The sequence below is a fragment of the Lactuca saligna genome, chromosome 8 (assembly GCF_052625555.1).
Source record: "Lactuca saligna cultivar CGN05327 chromosome 8, ASM5262555v1, whole genome shotgun sequence".
Taxonomy (NCBI): Eukaryota; Viridiplantae; Streptophyta; class Magnoliopsida; order Asterales; family Asteraceae; genus Lactuca; species Lactuca saligna.
Genome location: NC_136424.1, coordinates 105,249,563 through 105,274,057, shown reverse-complemented (window position 1 = coordinate 105,274,057; position 24,495 = coordinate 105,249,563). Strand labels below are relative to the sequence as shown.

General features: G+C 30.6%; 1 protein-coding gene across 1 annotated transcript; it reads left to right on the top strand.

The window, feature by feature from the left end:
- The first annotated feature begins 17,544 nt into the window (after positions 1–17,544).
- LOC145012704 (2S seed storage protein-like) lies at positions 17,545–18,202 on the top strand. Its single transcript, XM_078971497.1, has 2 exons — positions 17,545–17,738; positions 17,877–18,202. Exons 1-2 carry the CDS (start codon positions 17,545–17,547, stop codon positions 18,136–18,138), a joined length of 456 nt encoding a protein of 151 aa, XP_078827623.1. The 3' UTR covers positions 18,139–18,202.
- Positions 18,203–24,495: the final 6,293 nt, after the last annotated feature.

Here is a 24,495-nt window from a genome sequence, read left to right as displayed (position 1 = left end):
TTTGCATAAAGCTCTTAACCTTTTTTTGTCGTTTTTCTTGAAGAATATATTCCTCCTAGTTTCCAATGCATAAAATTGTATTTTTTTCCTTTAACTCCTTTTTACTTTTATATTTTTGTCCTATCCTAAAAGTAACTTTATGTATCTCCCCTTAAGAGCACCTTGTCTCCTTTCCTAATTCTTTTAATAAAATTCTCCTTTTCCTTTCCATATCAGAACCCTCATCCATTAAATCACATTGGTCATTATCAATTACATCTAAATCTTTAGGGTCTTTAGGGTCTTCATCACTATCATTATGCAAGGGATTTGTTACTCTCTTTTCCATAAATTCAGCTTCCAAATCAACACTCATGTAAAAATCCTTCATATCTACCTCTACTTCAGGAATTATGTTATCCTCATCTACCCAAAAGTCAATGTCATCACTATCCTCCTCCCCATCACTTCTTTCATCACTATCCTCCTCCCCATCACTTCTTTCACCACTATCCTCCTCTCCATCACTTCTTTCAACCTCAGCTACATTATGTGTAACTTCATCTTCAATTCCAACATCCATCTGATAAGCCCCTATATCTACATCATCTTTAACTCTAGCATCCTTCTCATAATTCCTCATATCTACATTAGCACTAACTTCATTAACTACCTCCTCCCTTTCCTTCTCTTCATTGAATACATTATCAAATTCATAATTAGATTCTAAAATCTATTGGTACAATCCAAGATCAAATTCATTAGCTTCCTCATCAAAATCATTAGGTGCATGATTCTTATCCCCATCTACATTAGCTTCACCAACATCTCCCATGGCCAATTTCTTACTGTATGATGACAAAGCTTTGTACTTGGTCCAACTCCTTTTCCTATTATAATAAGGGGATAATGAGAAAGCACCTTCATTATGTAAAACAGGGGATAATGACAAAGCACCATCATTATGTAAAACAAGGGATAATGATAAAGATTTGTCCTTGGTCCAACTCCTTTTCCTATCACTAGCTTGGTTATCAGTTGTGGTGGTTTCATGTTCCTCAATTTCATCTAATTGCTCAATAGTGACCTTTTTAACAGGTTTAGGATCCATAAAGTAAGTAAGCAATTTTGTAAAACCGTGTTCAGTGTACACCCTTATGACTTTATGCTCTTTCACATATTGGGCAAGATTACGAACATCATCATTGTTTCCTAGGGCACGTAGTCCAAAATGCATGTCTCGTTTGGGCAACCGAAAATGATAATAAATAACTGGAGGAACTGAGTACTAACCCTTTCATGATGGCATCTATTTCATGAACAAAAAACTCTTCTATATCGACCGTGTCAACGTATGTCACAGTTCTATCAATGTAGTTCACATCTAGAAACTTTGTGAACTCTCCCCCATGATGTAGCTTGATGGTAAACAGAGTAGGGTATCAATCTTCAAAACAAGAACAAAAAAGAAGTTTCAGATGAGAGGATTTCACATAAAAAGGCAAGTTAGTGAGCAAAATAAAAAATACATACCATAAACCACCCTTGCGTTGAATGGTTTCTCATACAACCTTACATTCCACATTGGAACTTGCATTAACTGATCAACTCACTTGATCGAAGCGCACAAGATGGAAATAGGATTAGGGTTCTTGATCCTCAGTTAATGAAAATTGAAGTGGAAACAACTATCTATGTAATTAAGACTATAAATGTGAGCATGATCGACGCTTTTATCCGTATGGCGGTAAGGGATGGATACGTTAAAAGGAATTTATTAATTAAATGATGAAAATACCCTCCATTTGACAAGTCAAATGGATGGTAACGGGGGAAAAGTGACAGCAGTTAAGGTTTTGGACCAAAGTGGCAACAAAATGCAAACCTATGGACCATCAATGCTAACCCAAACCTTTTTGGCCAAAAGTGGCAATTTCCATCTAACCACAGGAACCATTCTTGCAATGATAAAGAACTCTTTTCGCATATAATTTTCTTACGAGAAAATTATTATTAGTTATTATGTAATGAAAAAAGCTCTCATTTTTATTTAAAATATTTATGTTTAGAAGTTATATTTATATTATCTGTTTATACATTTGATGTAAATTATTATTATCAATGTCTTGTTTGAGAACATGTAAATCAATTTATATAGATGAATTTAATATTTTAAAACTATCATTTTTCTCCAAATTATATTTTTAATAACCTTCCTTAATTCGAATTTTCAAAATTTTGGCAAGTATTACCGATGGTGAGGCTATTGAGCTCTGATCCTTATCAAGAACAGTACTAGGTTAAATCGTAGAGTTTTCTTCAAAGTTTTGATCTTGTTATGAACACAACTTATTTTTGTCAATGAAGGTGATGAAGATGAAAGGAAGAAGAAGATGGGTTATCCACATTTTGGGTTTTGAAACGCAACAAGCACCGACAACAATAGGCAGCGATGATTGTTCATAGTTGACAATGTGAAGCAAGCTTCAAAGTTGCGAGACAGACGAAGAATTTAGAGAGAGAGAGAGAGAGAGAGAGAGAGAGAGAGAGAGAGTAAAGAGGTGAAGTGGATTTAATTTATTTATTTTAGTTAACTAAAAAGCCACCTGGACACATGAAACTAACTACTCAAGGTAGAGGGTCTAAAAAACAGGCAACTAATAACTTTGTTCCCTCAAAATGATTGAAAATAGCTAAAGGAAATAATTGGGCAAATTCATAATATATAGTAGGTATAATGTATCATTTTCCCATATATGTATTAATGGGCAAGAATGAAGAGGACAACGATGATGATGCATATGAGTAGTTTTTTGTTTTAATTTGTATTCGGTAGATGTCTTTGTGTAACAAATAACTTTAACATACATTATGAATTTTATACGTTTTTATATAATTCTTGTTTATGCACTAACTACAAAGTTTCTGTATTTACCGGCTATTTTTATTCATTTTTCGTTTTGATATTAAAAATAACAATAGTGGTGATAGTAATAAGAGGATGACACTAAGCAATATATGTGCAATTGTTAGATGTGACATATTAGGAGCGACAAAACAATATATGCAACAATATTAGAGGCGAAATATGGGGATTTTATATGCAACAATATTAGAGGCGAAATATGGGGGATTTTAAATACATCCGATTTTAAAATCAAAAACCATTTTAAAGGTCAAAAAACCTACTTTGACTTTGAGTAACTCAATTTGATAAGAACCACTTATGATTCCACCGAAACTTTAACCCATGACCTCTCCTATGAGAGGATCTCTCCTTACCGTTAGATCGTTGGTCCTTTGAGACACGGTGTTGTTATACCAATTTATTAAAACTTTCATTTTCATTTATAGCCGTCTGACATATACTAAATTTATAAGTTTAAACTAAATATTTTATACTAGGAATTATAAACTCTAACATTTATCAAATGTTATTTGACTGAAGATAAGAGCACATCACACATCACGCTACAATGCTCTTACACTGTGCTTGAACATGCTTTATCATACTGTGCTTCTTTCTCCACACGTCTTCTTTAGGACTCACTCACATACCAGACATTAGGCTTGAGGGTGTGGTGCGGTTCCAGGGAGTGCGGTTTCGCCACATAAGCAGCGAACACCGCCCCTGGGTGCGGTTTGGTGCGGTTCAAACAGCAGTGCGGTAAAAAATGGCCGCGATTTGTGATTGGATGTGGGTAATTTGACTATTTTGTGATTGGGTGAGGAGAAATTAAAGTTTTTATTTATTTTTTTTTAAATAAAGTGTGGCACCACTCCTAAGGTGTGGTAAGGAACCGCAATTTTATGGTAAAAATGACGTGACGTTTTCCGTGGCACGACACCCTCCAGCCTTATACCTTCCCCAAACCCAGTTTTCATCTTACGTCTTCTGTTATAGGTAGGGTTTTAACGAGTTTACACAACCTCCATGACTCCTCATCCTTCACCTTCACGGCTACTTTAGGTAGTTTTTTTTTTTTTCTCGCTTGCATCTATCAGTTTTTGCAGCCATGGAGGACTTTACTTTTTGTGCTCACACAGATATAGGGTTTTTAGATTTTACGATTGCTCTGTTTTCAAACAGATATAAACCATTTTTGAGCGTCAATTTTTGTAGCTGAGGTTCATTCTGTTCTCATTTTTATCTTTCGATTTCATTTAGCCAGGTAAATCGCCTCCTTTTCCTCTTTCCACCGGTTCATTCATTTGCCCGATTGGGTTAATGGGTATGTTGAAATTTGATTATTATTATTATTATTATTTTCTGAAATTTAGGGGGAATTAGGTTAGGGCGTGAATAGAGACACTATATATCTTTTTATGTATGGGTGCTGATATTCCCAAGACACTTTTTGATACATCCACGGAATTACAAGGAAAATGATAACTATGCCCTTTAGAATGTAATTAATTGTTTAAAAAGGTTAATCAACCGTCTCTCAATACTCGGAGACCACTTATTAAAAAAAGGAAACAATTCTTTTATCAAATCTCTCAATCTCCCATCCAAATTGAAAAACACGAGAAAGCTCCCAATCTCTATTATCAGCCACGGGGTGTAGAAGAGGTGACAGTATCCTCTTCAGATCTACTCATCGCCTTATGAGGTTGCAAACAATTGTCGTTTACAACCCTTTGTTTATGCTTGTGTATGCCGTCGCCGTCTATATTACGCCACTTCATGAGACTGCAACAGTAGCCGGAGAAATTTTTTTAGGTGGTGCAATATACATTCATAGAGGAACAAAAGGAAGGAAAGAAAATGCGCCTAAACAGATCGTCGGAGAAATTCTTTCCTTTTTCGCTCGCAACAATTTCTTAGTGTTGGCTAAAGAAAAAATAATCATATAATTCATCACCAGAATATGAATTTCTTCGAGTTTATGATGGTTTTCTTTTTATTGTATCTTCGATTTGATGTAATTTGCAACAGATTTGAATTTGAATCCGAGCAGAGGGCAAATGCACTGCTCATGTTTTGCACTTGTATCAGCCTCACAAGTGTAGGCCTCGTGCTTACTGCTTACCATCACCGTTCCATACATCGGCAATAACCAGTTCCCCCTCATCGTTTTCAGCCCATCGGTGTAAGTTTTCTTTCCCTCTTCGGCTCTTCCTAACTATCTTCCTTTTTCTGTACGAACAATCTGAAATGAGGAATTGGAACAGCGGAGGGTATTCAGTGAGAATGATGGTGGCGGAATACGGGACTATGTCGGAGATTGTGGTTCAAGGGGACAATCAGCAAGTTGAGTAGAGTTGGAAGGAATTGCAAGCTAAAGATTGCCGTAAAAAAGAATCAGAAATTTGGGGTAGATTGTGGTGAAGATTGCAACGTTGGAGAAGGACCAGCATAGACGTATTATACTTTAATTTTTTTGATACAAATTATCCTTTTCCTTTGAATAATTAATTATATTCTAAATACATATTAGGGGCATAATTATCAATTTCATTTAAAATTCAGTGGATGTATCAAAAAGATCCGTGGAAGTATCACCTCCCTTTATGTATTTCTCGATTTTTGTTAATTAATTTTTCAGTTTCAGGGAGCCAATTGTTTAATATATTACATACATAATATATGATTACTGCAATCTTTTTTCCAAAATTAAAATTTTAACCATTAATTTTACTATATGAATTTGATTTATTTAGGTAGATGCTTTTGAGATATAAACGATTTAACTTTCGTGACTTTGATCTTTTAGAGATTGTAAAGATTTGGAAATTATATGGATTGTGTTGTATTGGAATCTTGATATTTGAATTTTGTTTAAAGGTTTTGTAGCTTCTCTTTATTTTTTATAGGAACATAGAAATGTGACAACATGGAGGTGAAGCGATCAGGGGCAGCAATGAAAATGTGATGGCATCCAGGTGTAACATATGTTTGGTTTGGTGCTTATATAGAAGATGGCATGGTGAATGCTAAATGAGTTCTTTTGATTATTAAAGCTTCTATTAGCTTGTATTATTTTATAGGATGGTTTGAAGTTATCAAAGAGAGGCATTAATTAATATCATGAGTAAATTATACGAATGGTCCCTATGGTTTAGGGTAATTTACATATTGGTTTCTTAATTTATTTTTTTAACTCAGAAGGTCTCTACTGTTTGTTTTTGTTACGCGGTTGGTCCCTATCTTACCTAAAAAGACTATTATGCCCTTGATTTTTTTAATTTATCTAAATAAACACACCCCTAATCTCACCCCTTCACCTTACCTCACCTACCCGATCATTTTTTCCTCTTTAAATAATAGTATTTTTAGATAAGATAAGGACCTAACGTGTAATAAAAATAAACAGTAGGGACCAAATGCGTAACAAAAACAAACCATACGGATCTTCCGAGTTAAAAAAATAAGTTAAGGACCAAGCATGCAAATTACCCTAAACCATAGGGACCATTCGTGTAATTTACTCTAATATCATTAACCAGCTTGGAATTTTGCTGCAGCACTTTCGAGAGTTGAAGCATGATAGAAGATATGGAATATCTTGTTAATCAAAGGACATTATTGTCTTTTATAAATTAAATTTTATAGGTGTTAGGGAAAATGTGCTGTCCTAATGAGATCAAAATGGGAATGGTTCATATTAGTCTTTGTTTCTATCAATCTATCTTTAATAAGTGAAGCATTAAACAAATTTGTTGTAAGGATAAGTGCTTAAGTGGTTGTATGCTTTACTTGATCTATTTTTTTTAAAGGTGTGGAATTGTACTTTAAGCACTCTTGATTTAGTAATGAATAGGAAGAGGAGAGTGGAAAGAACAAAAGTGTTTGCTGGTTTTCAGGGATTGTATTGCTCCTGTGGATTGGTACCATGTGCTTGGCTTTCACATCGGCCCTACTTCCACCTCATTTTACCTTAACTTATCTATCTCATTTTATTTAAATAAATTAAAAAAAATCAAGGACAAAATAGATTTTTTTAGGTAAAAGGGATAAAGCACGCAACAAAAACAAACTATAGAGACCTTTCAAATTAAAAAAATTAGTTAGAGACCAAATTTGCAAATTACCCCAAACCATAGGGATCATTTGTGTAATTTACCATTTTTACAATCGTTACCCAACCAACTAATTTTATATTTTATGAAACCATTATTAGAGAACCATTGCTAAAGAATCTCTTTTAAACCAATGTTAAAGAAGCTTTTTAGCTCTTTACATTTTGTTAAAATAATAAGAAAACAAAATATTTGTCATCTTTTATTTTATTTTTTGAACTTTTATTCCTTTTATATATTTGTTTCTCATTGCAACATGTGGCAGAGTTCTTTGGTTTCTTTGTGATAACTTTTTTCATTTTTTTAGTTAAACAAAGATTTTATCAATAGTTGGTCTGGTATGAAGGTATATAAAATGGAGGTATTTTCAATTTATATGTACATTGCTTTTGTTTCTCAACTTCTTACAATGGAGATATTTTCTATGATTTTTGTTCTAAAATGATCAAATTCTTAAAGAAATATCTAAACATTTAATGTATTTTTATTTTTCCCATTACATCATTGTACTTTAAAAATTTCTCTTATTTGGCTGCTTTTTCAAACTATATTCCATTAAACAGGGGGCTAAATGCGTGAAATGATAACATACTTTCATATAATTACTTTTGTTTGTTTTGATTTCATTTTTTTTTTCTGAACATAATATTGTAATTTTTTAATTTAGTTTAATTTTTTTTTCTTACATGAATAACAGGAGTGAGTGAGAATTTTCCACCTCACATGAAAAGAACACAAAGTGATTATGAACATACATTATGGAAAACTAATCGTTAGACCTGTTGTGCTGTTGAGGTTAAGGAAATGTTTGTTGCGGTCCATAAATGTGGTGAACCAAACTAGGACAAAACATTAAAAAATGTTTTAATGATGATAGAATGCTTCCATAATATCTTTGGTTTCTTTTCTTTTAAAGTTCAAAGGTTTAGTGTCATATTTATGTAAAAAATAACAATGTACTTTTATTTATTGGGTATTATAGCATTCCATATTAAAAAGATAGATATGTGACAAATTGTGTGAAGCTTAAAGTTCAAAAGAACATATTATATCACAACTATTGTCGAAACTCCCGCCGCAACGCACGGGCTTAAAAACCGCGTTAACATATAATACCTCAATTTCATCTTGTATACCTATGTATAATTACACAATCAATTTTATTTTGCATAATTACATAATCAATTTTATTATAGGGATTTTCATATAATATTTCAATTTAAATTTTGATTTAAAATTTAATATTAACGATATTAATCGGGCTGCAAAATGTACATAACGAACATTAATGTAAATTTGTTCATATTTGTTCATTTAACCTTAAATTGTAAGTAAATATAACGAACAATAAAAAACATAATATGATATTTTTCACAACTATAATTAATAAAATTATATTTTTTATATATCACTGTTTTGTCAAACACTATCATATTCTAATTTTATTAATTATCAACAACATCAACTACATGAATATTACAGCTATTACGTGGTGCATTCGGTGGAATATATATGCATTAAGTCGAGTATTATATAATATTTCTCATCCAACAGAACGTTGTGATATGTTGTGATGTCAAAGTGACAAAACTGTAGGTATTGGATGTGATTCTTGTAAATCAACTTTTACGTAATAGACATTATGAATGAAGACGAGAACAATAGATCTATGATGTGAGATTTCTTGCGGACCATGCCAAAGCAGATAACAGGTTGAAGAATTTTATTTGTCTAAAAATAGGTGATTACACCATACTTATTAGCAATGAGAAATCATGTATTCGACGAATCTCAACTTAGGGTTTCATTTTCCTGCTCCTACTCGTCGAGTTTTCCATCTCAACTTGTCGAGTAGAGAATTCCCTACACGTCATGTTGAGGCCATTAACTCGACGAGTTTCAAGTCAAAAAAGATATTTTTTATGCAAAATTCAAATACCTGGGAGTCGAGGCATTACAAAATTGGTATGGTGACCGGTTCCCGTTTCAATTGGTTTAACGGTTTGACCGTCAATTCAACCGGATATCTAAATTTTTCTTGTTTTTCTTTAATTTCCTGCATACATAAACACACAATTTCAAACATTACAATACACAGAAAAACAAGTCCAAACAGTAAAATACACATTAAAACAAGTTGTAGATCACACCAAATACATTAAAAAAATATATAATCATAAGTTTTACATCAATTGACATACGTAAAAAAAATATAGTATTGAATCAAAGTATAGTTTTAACAGAATATATACGCTTCATAACATTTATCATATGATTTTATTCAATTTAAAAGAAGTCTAAATCCTCCTTAATAAATGAAGGTTTTTTTGCCACATGTCAACCTCTCATTAATTTTGACACTTGTCATTTTGTGGTATTTTTGAAATAAATATTATCCACTTGTTAATTTTTGGTTTATTTCAATTTTTTAAAATTAAAGTCATATAATTATATATGTAAAGTATTAAATATGATATATATGATATTAAATTGCAATAAATATGTATCTTCTTTATTTTAAAATTATACATTAAAAAAAATTTATGTTTACACTTTAATGTTTAATTTTTTTTAAATCAACTCGTGTAATATACGGGTTTCACACCTAGTAAATATGAAAAGACCACCTAAATTGGTTTTGCAAAATACTTTATCTTCGTGTGTTTTTATTCAACTTAATCGGTTGAACCGGCTCAATTTAATTGATTTAATATATATATATATATATATATATATATATATATATATATATATATATATATATATATATATATATATATATATATATATATATTTGTATAAATCAACCGGTTCATTCCGATCCAAAAATATGCATAAAACCGTTAGTTGAATCGCTCACTTACCAGTTTCCCTATCAATGGACCGATTCAAACTATTTTTTAAAACATTGAGAATAACAATTTATCGTTGCTTGGTCATAAACTCTCAAACATTATGCTTTGATATTCTAATTTATGTTTTATTAAATATAATAGTGTTTAGAAATAAATACAAAAATAATAATTAGAAAATTATTAAACATAAATTTAAAGCTAATGTGATACTTTATTTCTATATTACTTGTGTCTATTTTTTTTAGTTACTCTTTTTTGTTCTCGATAATTTTATATGTGCCTATCAATTATTATTAAACATTGTAACTTTTTCACTAGTTGAAGAAAATAGAAACATTATAATTAAAAAAGAAAAGGCGTGGGAAGGAAAGGTTGAGGAGGGGAGGGGAGATGTCATCTCAACTTGGGTTTTAAGTCAAAGTGGTTTTGCTTTTTGTAAAATGGTTTTGACTTTGTGTAATCCGGGTGTGATTAGCAACACCCGCGAAATATTAGTAGAAGCTCAGTAGTAATAGCAACAACACCATTAAGGATGATACATAGTAACGATATCTTAGCAATAGCGACAACATATATATCATCTATAGGAAATAATGACTCTAACATCCCAAAAGTCAATGTAAAAATTTCATTTTTCAAAACCAAACCACAAACCATAAATATTTACAAAACTTAGTTCCGAAAAGTTAAAATCACAAATCAGAGTATCTCAAAATCAAATCTCATAAAACTGAAGGATGTGCACGATTAACCCTTCACCTTGCCCCGATCATCTGAAGTACCTAATACATAAAACTTCAACTGTAAGCCAAAAGTTAGTGAGTTCCTCCAAAGTTCCACACACAACCAAACATATAACAACATGCAAATATGAGCCTTCAACCTACCTGGTCTGCCTCGCAGGGTCTACATCCTATCTGGACCACTCTCCAGGCCCTTGGCCTAACTGGTCCATCTCTCGAGCCTTCAACCTATTCGGATCGCCCCAAGTATTTTTTTCCTTCAAAAAAAAGTAGGACTGCCTTAAACCAACAAACCATAATATGTCGGCCAACACAATAACAATCAATAACCAACAAGAACATATAACTGGACTGGTCTACCAATCTAAAACAGACTTAGTGAATGCAGGTATATATATATATATATATATATATATATATATATATATATATATATATATATATATATCTACCAGTCTATCGTATACCAAACACAACATCAATCCAATATACCAGGATGCTTTATCCACTAGGCTGGCATTGGTGCCTTTGACACACAAGTACAATGAGGAAAAACTCACCTCATAGTATGAAATGTCATTGAGCAAGTCACAGCTCCAACTATTGATTTACGGGTTACCTTTACAACAAGCAGTCAACTAATCTCAAACCACATCTCAAAAACTCTGCTTGCTTTCTACAGTCATCCATCCTTCTTTAGTGTCAGAGTATCCCTACAAGGCGACGACTCTTTCCCTCATGTTAATTATTTGTTTGCACATAACGAATAGGCCATGAAATAAAATATGCATCCTCACTATAATTATTTTTTCTTGATTACATATATCAATGGTGAATAACTTACCAAGAGTGTAAATATTGTGAACGTCAATCGACCTCATGCGCGAAGGAGGAAGGAAGAAGATGGAACGTTGCTCGTTTGGTAACGTATCCTAGATTCCTTAGGATCTTTCTCTCTCTTTCAATATCTATAAATTTAGATAAAGGGTATAATTGTCATTATATTAAATTTTCAGTGGAAGAATTAAAATTTCCAGTGGCAAAATCAACACCCTAAACAAAAGTGTGATGCTCAAATCAATGAAAGTTAGTTGCTATTTACAACACTATCGTACCAGATGAATGGAAATTAAAAAAAAAGTACATTGCAAGGAAATTGTTTGTAAGAGAATTCAAAAGGATAAGAAATATAGGATTTAACAGAGGGCTAACCTGGTGTGATTAACATGAATCCCTCTCTTTTTACCTTTAATTTGCTTATTCCCAGACCCATCTACAGTGACCTGATATGATTATAATAACCAGATCTTCACCATGTATTAATTATTTTTTTGTATTAAAATTATACTTTACTTAGTATATTCTTCACGAAACTTCTATACACACATTTTATAAACGGTATTTCGGTCATTTTACCCTTACCTGTGTAGCAGCTATGTCTTATGATAAAGCTCCTCAATGGGTCAGAAGTCTGCCATTTAAATAACAACTTTTAAAAGCATGAATTAAGCTCTCAGTTTATAAAATCAAAGTGGATTATGTAATCATCTTTCTCAATGAAGAACAAAATGGATTTAACAACCTCCTATTCCAGTAATTTGAGACCCACATAAACAGAAAACACCAAAAAATACATTAACAGTGAAAACTATCTACTTTTTTTTTTTCTAGTGAAGCAAATGACCTGAAGTAAAAGAAGATTAATAAAAATAAATAAATAATAATTGATTTTGGTAATATGCATAATCTTGTTCCTTTATACTATATCCTTAAAACTACTTATAGAAACTTCCTTTTCGCAAATTCTTTTCTTTGTTTCGGCTACCTCGTTTCCCTCATCTATTCTGTTGACTCATTTTTGCACACCAAATGATCTACACCTAGTGTTCAAGCTTCTTCAATTCAACCATAGATATAGAAAATTAGTAAAATAACCAATAAAAATAGAAATTTTGTGTAAGAATACATAAAAACATTAAAGATTAAACCTCCAGGATGCGAGTTTCTTGTTCAGGCTTCTTCAATTCAACCAAAACAAGAGTTGATTAATAAGAATTGTTAGACAAAATATATAATCCTAATCACGTAAAAAAGATTTAACCAAGAAGCATGATACTTACAATAATTATGTTCTTTCTATTAAAGAAAATATAATCAAGATTTGCAATCTAGGGACCTTCAGGTGTTATTTCACTGTATGTGTTATTTCAATGCAATATAGAGATGTCATTGAGCATAAGTGTTAAACTTAAAGAGGCAAACAAATTATATTATGAAACATATTATGAATTATATCATAAGTATAAACATAAAACTTGAGCTAAAATTAAAGAACTAAACAAATTTCTGAATTTGACACATAATTTCAAAAAATACATGTTGTGTATATGGCTTCTTGACAAAAAAAAAAAAAAAAAAAAAAAAAAAAAAAAAAAAAAAAAAGATATGATGCTAACATGTTGGTAGTTGGGTTACCAGTGTACCTACACTACAAAACATAACTACTTGAGTATATATATATTATAAAAAACAGGAGTATACGGTACCAAAGAATTCTTACCGTTGCGTTAGATATGAAGCATGTTACAAGCTAGCATTTTTTTCACAGTGAGGGATTTCATATTCACCACCAAGGCCCCCTTATATCATTTGATATAAAATATGCTTCAAGTTTCCTGATGTTATTTAACAAAAAAGTTGAAATATAAAGCTAATAATAAAAATCACCAATACTTCATTCACATAGCTGCCAAGAATACATTTTATATTTAAATTGATTGCATACGAAGAGGAAAAGATGAAACAGGAGGTTAACCAACATCTATTGAAGACGAAAATGATTCAGGAAAGAGAGAGCATGCTAGCTTCCTATCACCGAAAAAGTGTTGCTCAGAGCACAGTAGGTGGCAGCGACGACGATCAGATACAGATACAGTGAGTGGTGCGAGGTTGGAGAGTGGGTGGTTCACTACCGATGGTGATGATGACGATGAGTTAGGCGGATGAGGTGCGATGTCGGCTATTCAAAATAGGGTTTTTGCTATTTGTTTGAGCAAAAATGCGAGTGTAGAGGACAGATGAGAAAAATAGTATGTTTACTTTTTTTTATTTAATTTATGAAATGTCAATGTTAATGCCATTAATTTGCCAAACGAAAATGTGAATATTTAATGCAATTAATTTGTAAAACGGAAATGTGATAGGAGTATTAAAAGGTATGAATAAATTTATTGTATATTATGCAGTAGGTGTAGGACCTATTAAATTTCAAGAAATGAGCAATATCCTTCAATATATATATATATATATATATATATATATATATATATATATATATATATATATATATATATATATATATATATATATATATATATATATATAGTTAGGTTCATATGAGATGACCTAATTTTGTGAAACCGTGAGAAACAATTCTAGCTACTCATTTAGAAGAAAAAACAAAAACATTTTAAAAATGCAAAATCATTGAAAATTTTCAAATTTTTTTTTCCAATATTATTTTCGAAATATATATTTTCCAAAAAAAATAAAAAAATACGAAAACAATAAAAACAAATAAAAAAACTACATTTTTTTTACATATTCTAGTAGAATATTATAATATTTTACATATCTGACAAATCTAGTAGAATATTCTAACAATCTAAAAATTACATTAGAATATGTACAGTGTAATATTCTATTAGAATATTTCATGTGTTTTAAAAAAAAACGGTAATTTTTTTTTTTTTTTTTAGGTAAATAAAGTTCCAAAAATAATAATTAAAAAATGAATTTTTGGATATTTACTTTTATTTTGCATTTTAAAATTATTTTTAGATTTGGTCTCACGGTCTCACAAAATTAGTATGGTTTCAAATAAACCTGAAACTATATATATATATATATATATATATATGGAATGATTATATCGAAAACAAAAAAACACTAAAAATCATAAAAATGGATAAAAAAAATACTTTGAGATCACAAATATATATATATATATATATATATATATATATATATATATATATATATATATATATATATATATATATATATATTTGTGATCTCAAAGTATTTTTTTTTATCTATTTTTATGATTTTCAGGTTTTTTTTAGGGTTTTTTGTTTTCTATAGAAACTAAACCTATATATATATATATATATATATATATATATATATATATATATATATATATATATATATATATATATATATATATATATATATATATATATATATATATATATATATATAGTATAATGTTGGAACACATACAAGTGGAATAAAAAGTACCGAACGTGCAAAGAAAAAAAAAATAAAACACTATCGATTCTAATAATGTGATAATCAGACATATGCAAGGGAGCATTTGGAATGCCAACCATCGATCCATTGGTAAGTAATTATATTCACAAATTTTAGTATTCTAGTTTTCTTTTAAGACTAACTACATAAATATAATTGATGTTTCGTTTAGGTAGATATAAATGATGGTTAAAGAGCCCTTTTAGGTAGACGTGTTCATGTAAACATATATTGTTGTTGAATTGTAGAAGCGATATTATCGGGAAGTGCATTCCAAAAAGTATAATATGCTATTAAATTTTAAATTGATAACATGACTTATAATATAAGGTAAAGTATATTGTTATAATGGATACAAAAAACTCAAAGTATGTTGTTATTATGAATAAATTGCTATAATGGACAAAAAAATATAGTATGTTGTTATTAAATATTAAATGAAAACATGTTATTCTAATAAAGTGAAGTACATAGCTATAATGGTTTAAAAGTTAAGTAGATTTACTAACTATATATGTTTGTCTTGCCTTTTTCTAGTATAAAGGTCGCATAATGAAGTAAGTAGATTTACTAACTATATATGTTTGTCTTGCCGTTTTCTGGTACAAAGGTTGCATAATTAAGTTGCTATGATAAGAGAAATCCAAGCATGATTGCAATTTGATATGCAACAAAGGAAGTAATGCTTGAACCACAAATGACAACCCTTTTCAACCAAAACAATCCATCCAGTAATTCGACATGTAATCCACCAAATAGTTCATAATGTTTATGTTTATAAAATATTTTGGTAATTATATTTCACATTTTTTGTAATGTATTCGACACCAGATGGTATTGTGTTTGACACTTTCTATTATAGTTCTCACTTAGTTGTGTTTTACTATTGGTTTAATGTATAAGTATTTTTTGTATATATATATATATATATATATATATATATATATATATATATATATATATATATATATATATATATATATATATATATATATACACTAGCAGTGTACCCGCGCAAAGCGGCGGGGCGTGTAAATTCTTTCGGTGATATGTTTCCTCTACAAAAATGTTATTTTACAAAAGAAAGTACATGTCGAAGACAAAATAATCAAACTATGGTGTTATTTGGGAGATGAAGTCATTTTTTGTTCCTGGACGGTGGGCTTTATAGCAGAGGAGGGAACAAAGAGGTATATGCGATTGGAGGGATATTTGAATGCACATGCAAAATTTAAGGATATCTAAAAGGGTTCAAAATTTGAATGAATCCGGGATTTGAGGGAACCATATCAAATTGTTGAGAAATATAAGGAGATTTGATGATAAATATTTGAATTCAAAATGTGGTTAAAATTTAATATTATTTTATTAATGGTTACTTGTACTATCAGCTTCATCATTTGGACGTCTTAAAAATATAATATTATTATAATCAATCTATTTTTAGAAATAGTTAGATTTTTTTTATAAGATAGTAAAGATATATATATATATATATATATATATATATATATATATATATATATATATATATATATATATATATATATATCTTTTGGCAAAAATAGATATTTTCTTTAATTCTTAATATTTATAACAAAAAAATCATTTTAATTATGTTTTAGATTGTTATAGTTTCCTTATTATTAATTTCCCTATCATTATCATTATCGTTTCCTTGCTGTTATACAAGAATTATAGTCATTATCTATTCTAATAAATGAATGTTTTTTTATCACATGTTAAATTCTCATTTAATTTTTAACGTTATTTTGTGGTTATTTTGATTTGATTTTTTTTTCCACATTCAATTTTATGATTTTTGTATTTTAAATAATTTCATATAATACTTTAATATAATAATTACAATAAATGTAGTAATAAATGAATATCCGTTTTATTAATAGACTTACTTTCTTTTTTCAAAATTCACAAAATAAAGCTCATTAGTTTATTTTGTTTATTTATTTAAATTTAAAAGATAAAAAAATCAATTTGAATAATTTATTATTTTTCTTATTTTCTTAAAAATTCAAAGTTCTTAAATAATTAGATCTTTATATTTAACTTTTTTTAATTAACTCATGTAATACATAAGTCTTATACTTTGTGTTTTACTATATACCCTAATGTAATTGGCTTTGAGTTTAAGAAATATAGAAGTTATTTTTCTCTCAAATTTATTATGATGGAAAAAACTGGTTAAAAAATGACACTCTAGGGACATAATTTCCACGGAATCTACTGTCAATAAATATGTTCATCGGTAATCCACGGGTGATGTGGTAAACTATAGTCAAAGAACGTAAAAAATGATTAATCGGCAATAGTGTTCAAACCTATTCAAGGTTAATTCCATCGGTAATCCGTTCCCATTGTTGTTATGGAAACACCCGTCGCTAATTTGTCACAAATTATCAGTCGTAAACGTAGTCAACTGACAAAGAATGCCGATGGAAGAACGCATTTTTCTAGTAGTTCCATTTGTTTACATTTTAGATGAAAAAACTCGTACGTGTTGCCCAACATGCACCACGTATTACAACAACCTCTCCACGTGTGCACCCACATGCACGCATGCACCATATATAAATACCGCGACCACCAATTCACACAACCATTTCACGTTAATGGCAAAGCTCATTGTACTAACACTCGCCTTCACGGCCCTTGTAGCCTTTGCCTCCGCCCACGACAGCAGTACCATCGCCGAGGAGGGAAGCTCAGTCTCAGTCCCGAAGCAACAGTGCAGCCAACAGCTCCGGCGACAAAGATTCAACCAGTGTCTAAGTTACGTCATCAGCACCAAGGAGGACGGAAATTGGTGTGTCGATTAGTGGTTTTTTAGACCGGATTTTGAGCAATTATATATTAATTATCTCAAAAGTAGAAAAAAAAAACACAATATTATATATATATTCCTTATTTAGCATCTATATTTATGAAATACATAAACATGCAGGTGCTGTAACCTTCCCATCTGTTTTATATGCGATAAGGATCCTCCGGGACAGGGGCTGGAACAATGCTGCAACGAACTTCAAAATGTCGAGGAAGAATGCCAGTGCGAGGCCATGAAGGAGGTATACAGCCAAGCTCAGAAGCAACAGCAACAATGGAGCCAACAACAACAAGGTGGAAAGCCACAGCCGAAGACCCAAGACTTGAAGCAGATTGTTCAAAATCTGTGGAACCAATGCAAACTACAAGTGAAGCGATGTTGAAACCTAACTTCTAAGGTAGAGATCTAGGTTTATTATCTTATGTTATCGTGGAATAAATGTGTGTCGTTCGCATCTCTAGTCTAGCTTTATGGCTTTGAGATGGGAGTATTTCCCGAAATCATAATAAATAGGTAGATGGAGAGATATCATGTGCATCCATGAAAAATCTCGTGTGTAATTAATTGATGCTTTCAGCAGCTTGATAATAAATAAATAAAATGATGCATGGCTGTCTTTTTTTTTTTTTTTTTTTAATTATTCACGGAAAGATACGTGACAATTACAACCAACTTAACACATAATTTCTAATATTGGGTTAAATATTTAAAAAAAGTTTTATACGGGAGAAATTAATTTGACCATCTTAATTAATTAGAAAGTTGCTAATGTGAGTTGTTCCACAAAATAAGCAAATTTAGCAAAAAAAAAAAAAAAAAAAAAAGAACCATTTTTTGATTTTTGCAGAACACGATATTCTGATTTTATATTGCATTTTGATAAGAAGCATTAAGCATAACATGTTATGTTAGATGTTAGTAGTTGCCAAAAAACAAACATCTGAAAAATAAAGTATAAGTGGTTAAAAACATAAAATTGGCCAAAACATAATAGTTTTTTTGAAACCAATTAAAAAAATAAAAAATAAAAACCAAAAAAATTGAATTAACAGCTCTAAATGAAGGAATTTGTATAAATATTTTAAATCCAAGAAATGAGGCAAATCACAAACATAACCAAAAGTAGGAAATATAATATCACAAAATGATCATCTATTTCACAAAATTTCTTTATTTTAGTAGTCCCTAGTAGAAAAAATATTTTAAAAAACTGCAAACTGTTTTTATATTTCAAGAGATGACATAAATTTTGCAATAAATGATGTTAAAAAAAACACCTTCCCATTTTCAATCAAATCATATCCTAATTCCTAAACATCAATTATAATGGTGAAAATTTTTTAAAGATTTAAAATGGGTAATAACCTGAGAGTAAGGTGCTGTTTGATTTTCTGAAGCAAAAATTCATGAAGTCTGCGGACCACCTCTGCAACCCTCTGCAGTAGAAGAGGTGGACCAAACGGCTGCAGACTATAATTAAAAGCGTGTTTGTTTTTTTAACAGCTGCATACTGCTGCAGATATTAAAAAATTAAAATAAACTAATTTTATAAACCGAAAATAGCTTTTTAATACGTAAAATTTAATAATGTATAACATTTCGGTAAAAATTAATGATATTTCAGTAAAAAAAAATGATATTTCAACAAAAAATAAAGATATTTTCAGTAAAAAAATAATGATATTTCATCAAGAAATTATTATTATTGAATATAAAAAAATGAAAAATAAATTCAATAAGAATAAATGAAAAAAAAGGGAAAAAAATATGAAATAAAATTTTAATAACATATAATCAAAATTTCAGCAATAAAATAAGAAGAAGAAGAGGTTGGAAGAAGCAGTACAAGTGCTGCGCCAAACAGAGCACGTGCAGAGGTTTTTGACTCAGAAGGCTTCTAAAAAACAAACAGCTGCGAGATTAAAAGTGCTGCGCGTGTGCTGCGCCGCGCAGCAGTAAGAGGTTTGAAGAGGTTTTTTTCAAAAAACAAACAGCACCTAAGCCATGCATTTGATTGGCTCTTCTTGTTTCCATGGCTTTAATGATTTGCTTTAATGATTTTAAGACTAAAGGGAGTGGTATGGCTCTTCTTGTTTCCACTGCTTTAATGATTTGCTTTAATGATTTTAATGCTAAAGGGAGTGATAGCATTTGATAGTATTTGATAGTATACGCTAACAGATTGCCAAGTCATATTTATTTTGGACACTAATCATAATATATTATGATGATATGGAGTGGTAAGCATATTATATAATATAATATGATGATATAAAAGGTAATTTCTTTTTTTCTTTAATTAAATAAATGTTTATTTAAATATTTAAATAACATAAACTTTAAAATAGAATACAAGTTGCTAAGCTGGAAGTACATGCATCTAAAGCTGGAATAATGAAAATGTGAGATGAGACCACTTTTTTTCCTCAACCTGTTCTCTTTCTTCTCGTCAAGGGTATGGCGCACATGATTTAACAAATGGGTTTAGCGAACTGTTAGGGTGTAGTAGCGAGGATGCCACATAAGCTTAGTGAGGGAGTGGGGAGGCCACTCCCTTTAGCCTAAGAATAGATTCTTGCATGTCAATTGCTATTTTCTTCCTTTAATGATTTTAAGAATAGATTCCAGCCAAATCTGATGGAATTTGGGGAATAAAATGCCCATTTGATTGATAAGAAAATGAGACTCATCTTCTACTGCAAATTTGCTTATTTATGCAATGGAGTGGAGTTCTTAGCTATTTATGCAGTCATGATTGGAAAAATAATGCTTAAACTAGTAGTAATTTGGAACATTGTTACATAAATTAGTAAGAAACACGGTTTGTCGTATGAATTGGTGGAAAAGTGTAATTTTTTTTTTATTTTTTTTGCATAGATAAGTTTTTTTACCCTATCTTCTATGCACTGAGTGGATTTAGATTTATCACATACAAATATATAATGGGAAATACATGAAGAAAGCAAAACATGATACTATATCATCATAGAAACAGATAATCAAAATGTCCATTATCATGTTTCAGAAATTGGCGTAGAAAATATTCAAGACATATATCCATCATAGGTTATTAATGTAAATTGTGAAAAGGGTGAACGAAATCCAAAATAAAGTAAAGAGTAAACTACACGAATGGTCCTTATGGTTTAGGGTAATTTGCGTGTTTGGTCCCTAACTTATTTTTTTAACTCGGAAGGTCCCTATAGTTTGTTTTTGTTATGCATTTGGTCCCTGTCTTTCCTAAAAGGACTATTTTGACCTTTGTTTTTTAATTTATTTAAATAAACACACCCTCAAACCCACTCCTCTCACCTTACCTTACATACCCCGTCATTTTTCCTTATTTAAATAATAGTCTTTTTATGTAAGACATGGACCAAACGCGTAAGAAAAACAAACAGTAGGGACCAAGCGCGTAACAAAAACAAACAGTAGGGACCTTCCGAGTTAAAAAAATAAGTTAGGGACCAAACGCACAAATTACCCCAAACCATAGGGACCATTCGTGTAATTTACTCTAAAGTAAACTAAAAGATAGAAAAATCCATGGTAGAAACCATACTCTAAGATCCTAATCCGAAAGGTTTTGTGGTAAAAAAAAATGGTAGAAACCATACTCTAAGAACCCTAATTTAGCTGAAAATAACACATACAGCTCAAATTGAAAACAAAGGCTTTGGTATTCGCAAAGTTGAGAGAGAATAGATAGAAACCTTTCTCATAAAATGTTCAGTATGAAATGGCTGCTTCAAATACCATAACAGAATCTTCAATAACAAATAAAAAGTATAACCATCAAGGGAAACCCATTGCTAAAATCATAAAGAGAGGAATCGTGAATTGCTGAAATGGTTAAATAAAAAAAATAAATCATACTTCGTTCCAAAGTCAAATCTTAGAGTTGTACTCCAAGATTGTAACTTAAGTGATATAATCTTAAGGAAGGTTTGTAACACTTGTCAAATATAGAGTAAAATGCTTTCTCACTCTTGTGCATTTGAAATTGGTAAGTTGTGATGTTTTGAATAAAACAAAGACCAACTAAAAACCAATTGTGTGAAGTGTTTATCTTAATAAGAATCCGCACTAACTCTTGAATATTTGTTATGTCAAGGAATGGTTCTTGATAAAGAGTGTCTTATATGTCAAGAGATCAGTGGGAGTCTTAAAAGTCCTTGAGATAGTTTTAACAACTAATCAAGAGTATTGTTAATCACTTGTCCACGAGTTTAGATTTGGCACTAACCTTGTCTTGTGATTAAGGTTATGACAAATTACATGGATAGGAGCACATACACCATAAAAATCTAAGTGTCATAAGGTTTCTCTCCGATTCATGAAAATGATGGTGATGAAACGCTTTCACTAAGTAGATTTTAAGTAGATAGCAATTATGATATTTGCATTCTCAAAGTCATTAGTGGAGCGCATGTGGTTAACCGGCACACTAACATAGATTTGTGAGGAATGGCAAAGGTCTAAACAATTAAGACTATGATTACGTCATCCGTTTCATAGTTCTAGAATTGTTTGGACACACATGTGTTCTATCTAAGGAAAGGTGTATGATTTTGATAAAGGTTTTATCAAAGCATCTCGTATCAGAAATCTGAATTTTAGTAAGTAAGTCTAGAAGTTCAGTTGAATTCTGGGTACATGTCAAAGCTAGTGGGAGCATAAGAGTTATGCTAGTAAGATAATAATCATTATGCTCTGGGAGCATGATTATCATGTTAAGTGTTGCAAGTTAGCAATGTTAATTATAGAAAAGAGAGTTTCAATTCGCTTTGAAAAGTTGTTTTGCTATAATTAAGGGAGAAGATTTTATACATCATTTCAATTCTATAAGCTTAGATTGAGATTTTAATCAAGTTTAGTCAAGAATATGTATATATGAATGTTATGCTGGAATGGTTCAACATAAGGAAATTCTATATATGTTGTATTCTCAAAATTCGTTTATGACTACGACATCCTTTTTCATAGTTTGAATTTTGAGAACATGGCAAATAAAAATTTTGATAGCATGAATCGTGTCCCATATGCTTTGGGTATAGGATCGATTACATCCATTCTAAATTTTCCAAATGCTTAGGGCATTAAGAGGGAAAAAGGAATAGAAATGGATATGACTAAAATGATTAAGCAATTGTCGAGGACAATCTGAGGTTTACCAAAGATTGGTTGCTCGTGGACAATTGGAAGTATAATGTAAATTTGGAAAGGACCATATTGACATATTCTGAAAATGAGGCAACTATTGTTCAGAAGTGATAGTCAAAATTGTAGTATGGAATTGTTTCAATAGGCGGAAGTTATTCATTGAATCTGTGTAAGATTAGAAAGCTTAATGCAAGAAGGACGTTCAAAGGAATAAACTTTGAATTTGAGACTTCAAGTCTTTGTGATTTTTGTGCATAGTCATTACAAGAGAATCATTGCATATAAGTTTAGAATTTAACAGATTACAGTAAATGACAAGAGTTTGGTATTCTTACATTTACAAAAAGGATTTGGATTGTGAAATGAGCATCATTGGAGTCTGTTTAATTGATCTATTTCACAAGAGAAAGGAACATAGGTAAACATAGTGTGCATGCTTGGTGCATGGCATGCCTATTATTTTATTCAAGTATTAAGTTGATAAAATCGTAACATTGAATAATGAGTAATCAATATGGTGTTTAGATAAAAGGTGTTTTTATTTACTCTCAAAGTGTTGGGGCCATATAGGATTAGTATTATTCTTGTGTTTCACTTTGCATGTTTTGACTTCCAGAATAACTAGGTCATTCTTCCTGAATGACTAAGTTGTTCAAACCATCAACAATCGGTCATATGTTGGAAGTAGATATGAATCAAGACTATCATGAATCTGGCTTGTAAGATTTGTCTAAGGTTCATTAGACATAGCAATGGTTGCTATAACATTCATAAGTGATCATAAGTTCTGAGTATTGGATTAAACCCACACTCATTTGAATCACTTCATGGATTTTATCACGAGTGAATCATGAGACGATAATATCTTATATTCTTCAAACCTAGAGATATGAGTTGTTGACTATGATTTGGTTGTACATTGATTGTACGAAAACACATCAGTAACTTGATGTTATAAAATGTTCCTTTGTGTATGATTCAACAAGTAGTTAGTACAAGAATATGAGTCAAAGTTTATCCATTCCTTTTACCTCATAAGGATAAAAGTGATATCTGTGGGCCCCTCGATGATTTAGTGATGATACCCCTAAGTGCTTGGCCAAGCCTGGACTGATTTTGGTTTGTTCAATTAGTCAATCGTCATAAATCGGAAATCGGGAAACAACAAATGGACATATAGAATGATTATAATCCATGTCTCAGTCCATATGATATCTAGAATGGAGGAATATATGATTCCTTATCTAATGGACGCATTATTGATTTGTTCAGACTTCGACAATGGCTTTAAGAGCTACGATTGCTAGTTGGGTTATGAATTCGTACTTGCAATAATAGTTTTAGGCTTATCCAAGTGGGAGACTATTGGATTAGATGTCTAAGCCTATAACTATTATTGGTATGTACTCGACCCGAGTGTAGCATGGTCCATTTGGGTTGCAGATCATCAGGACAATTTGTTAGGATGGACTTTTGAGAGAAGGTAATTTATGGTTTATTAATATATTATAAGTAATAATATATTAATATGAAATCATATGAGTTAACTAGTATTGATCAAGAATTAATTTGGAAA

Bases quoted from the DNA above. Each gene is read 5' to 3' on its own strand.
- LOC145012704 (XM_078971497.1), top strand. From the start codon at position 17,545: ATGGCAAAGCTCATTGTACTAACACTCGCCTTCACGGCCCTTGTAGCC. The intron at 17,739-17,876 runs GTGTGTCGATTA...ATAAACATGCAG, and splicing joins ACCAAGGAGGACGGAAATTG to GTGCTGTAACCTTCCCATCT.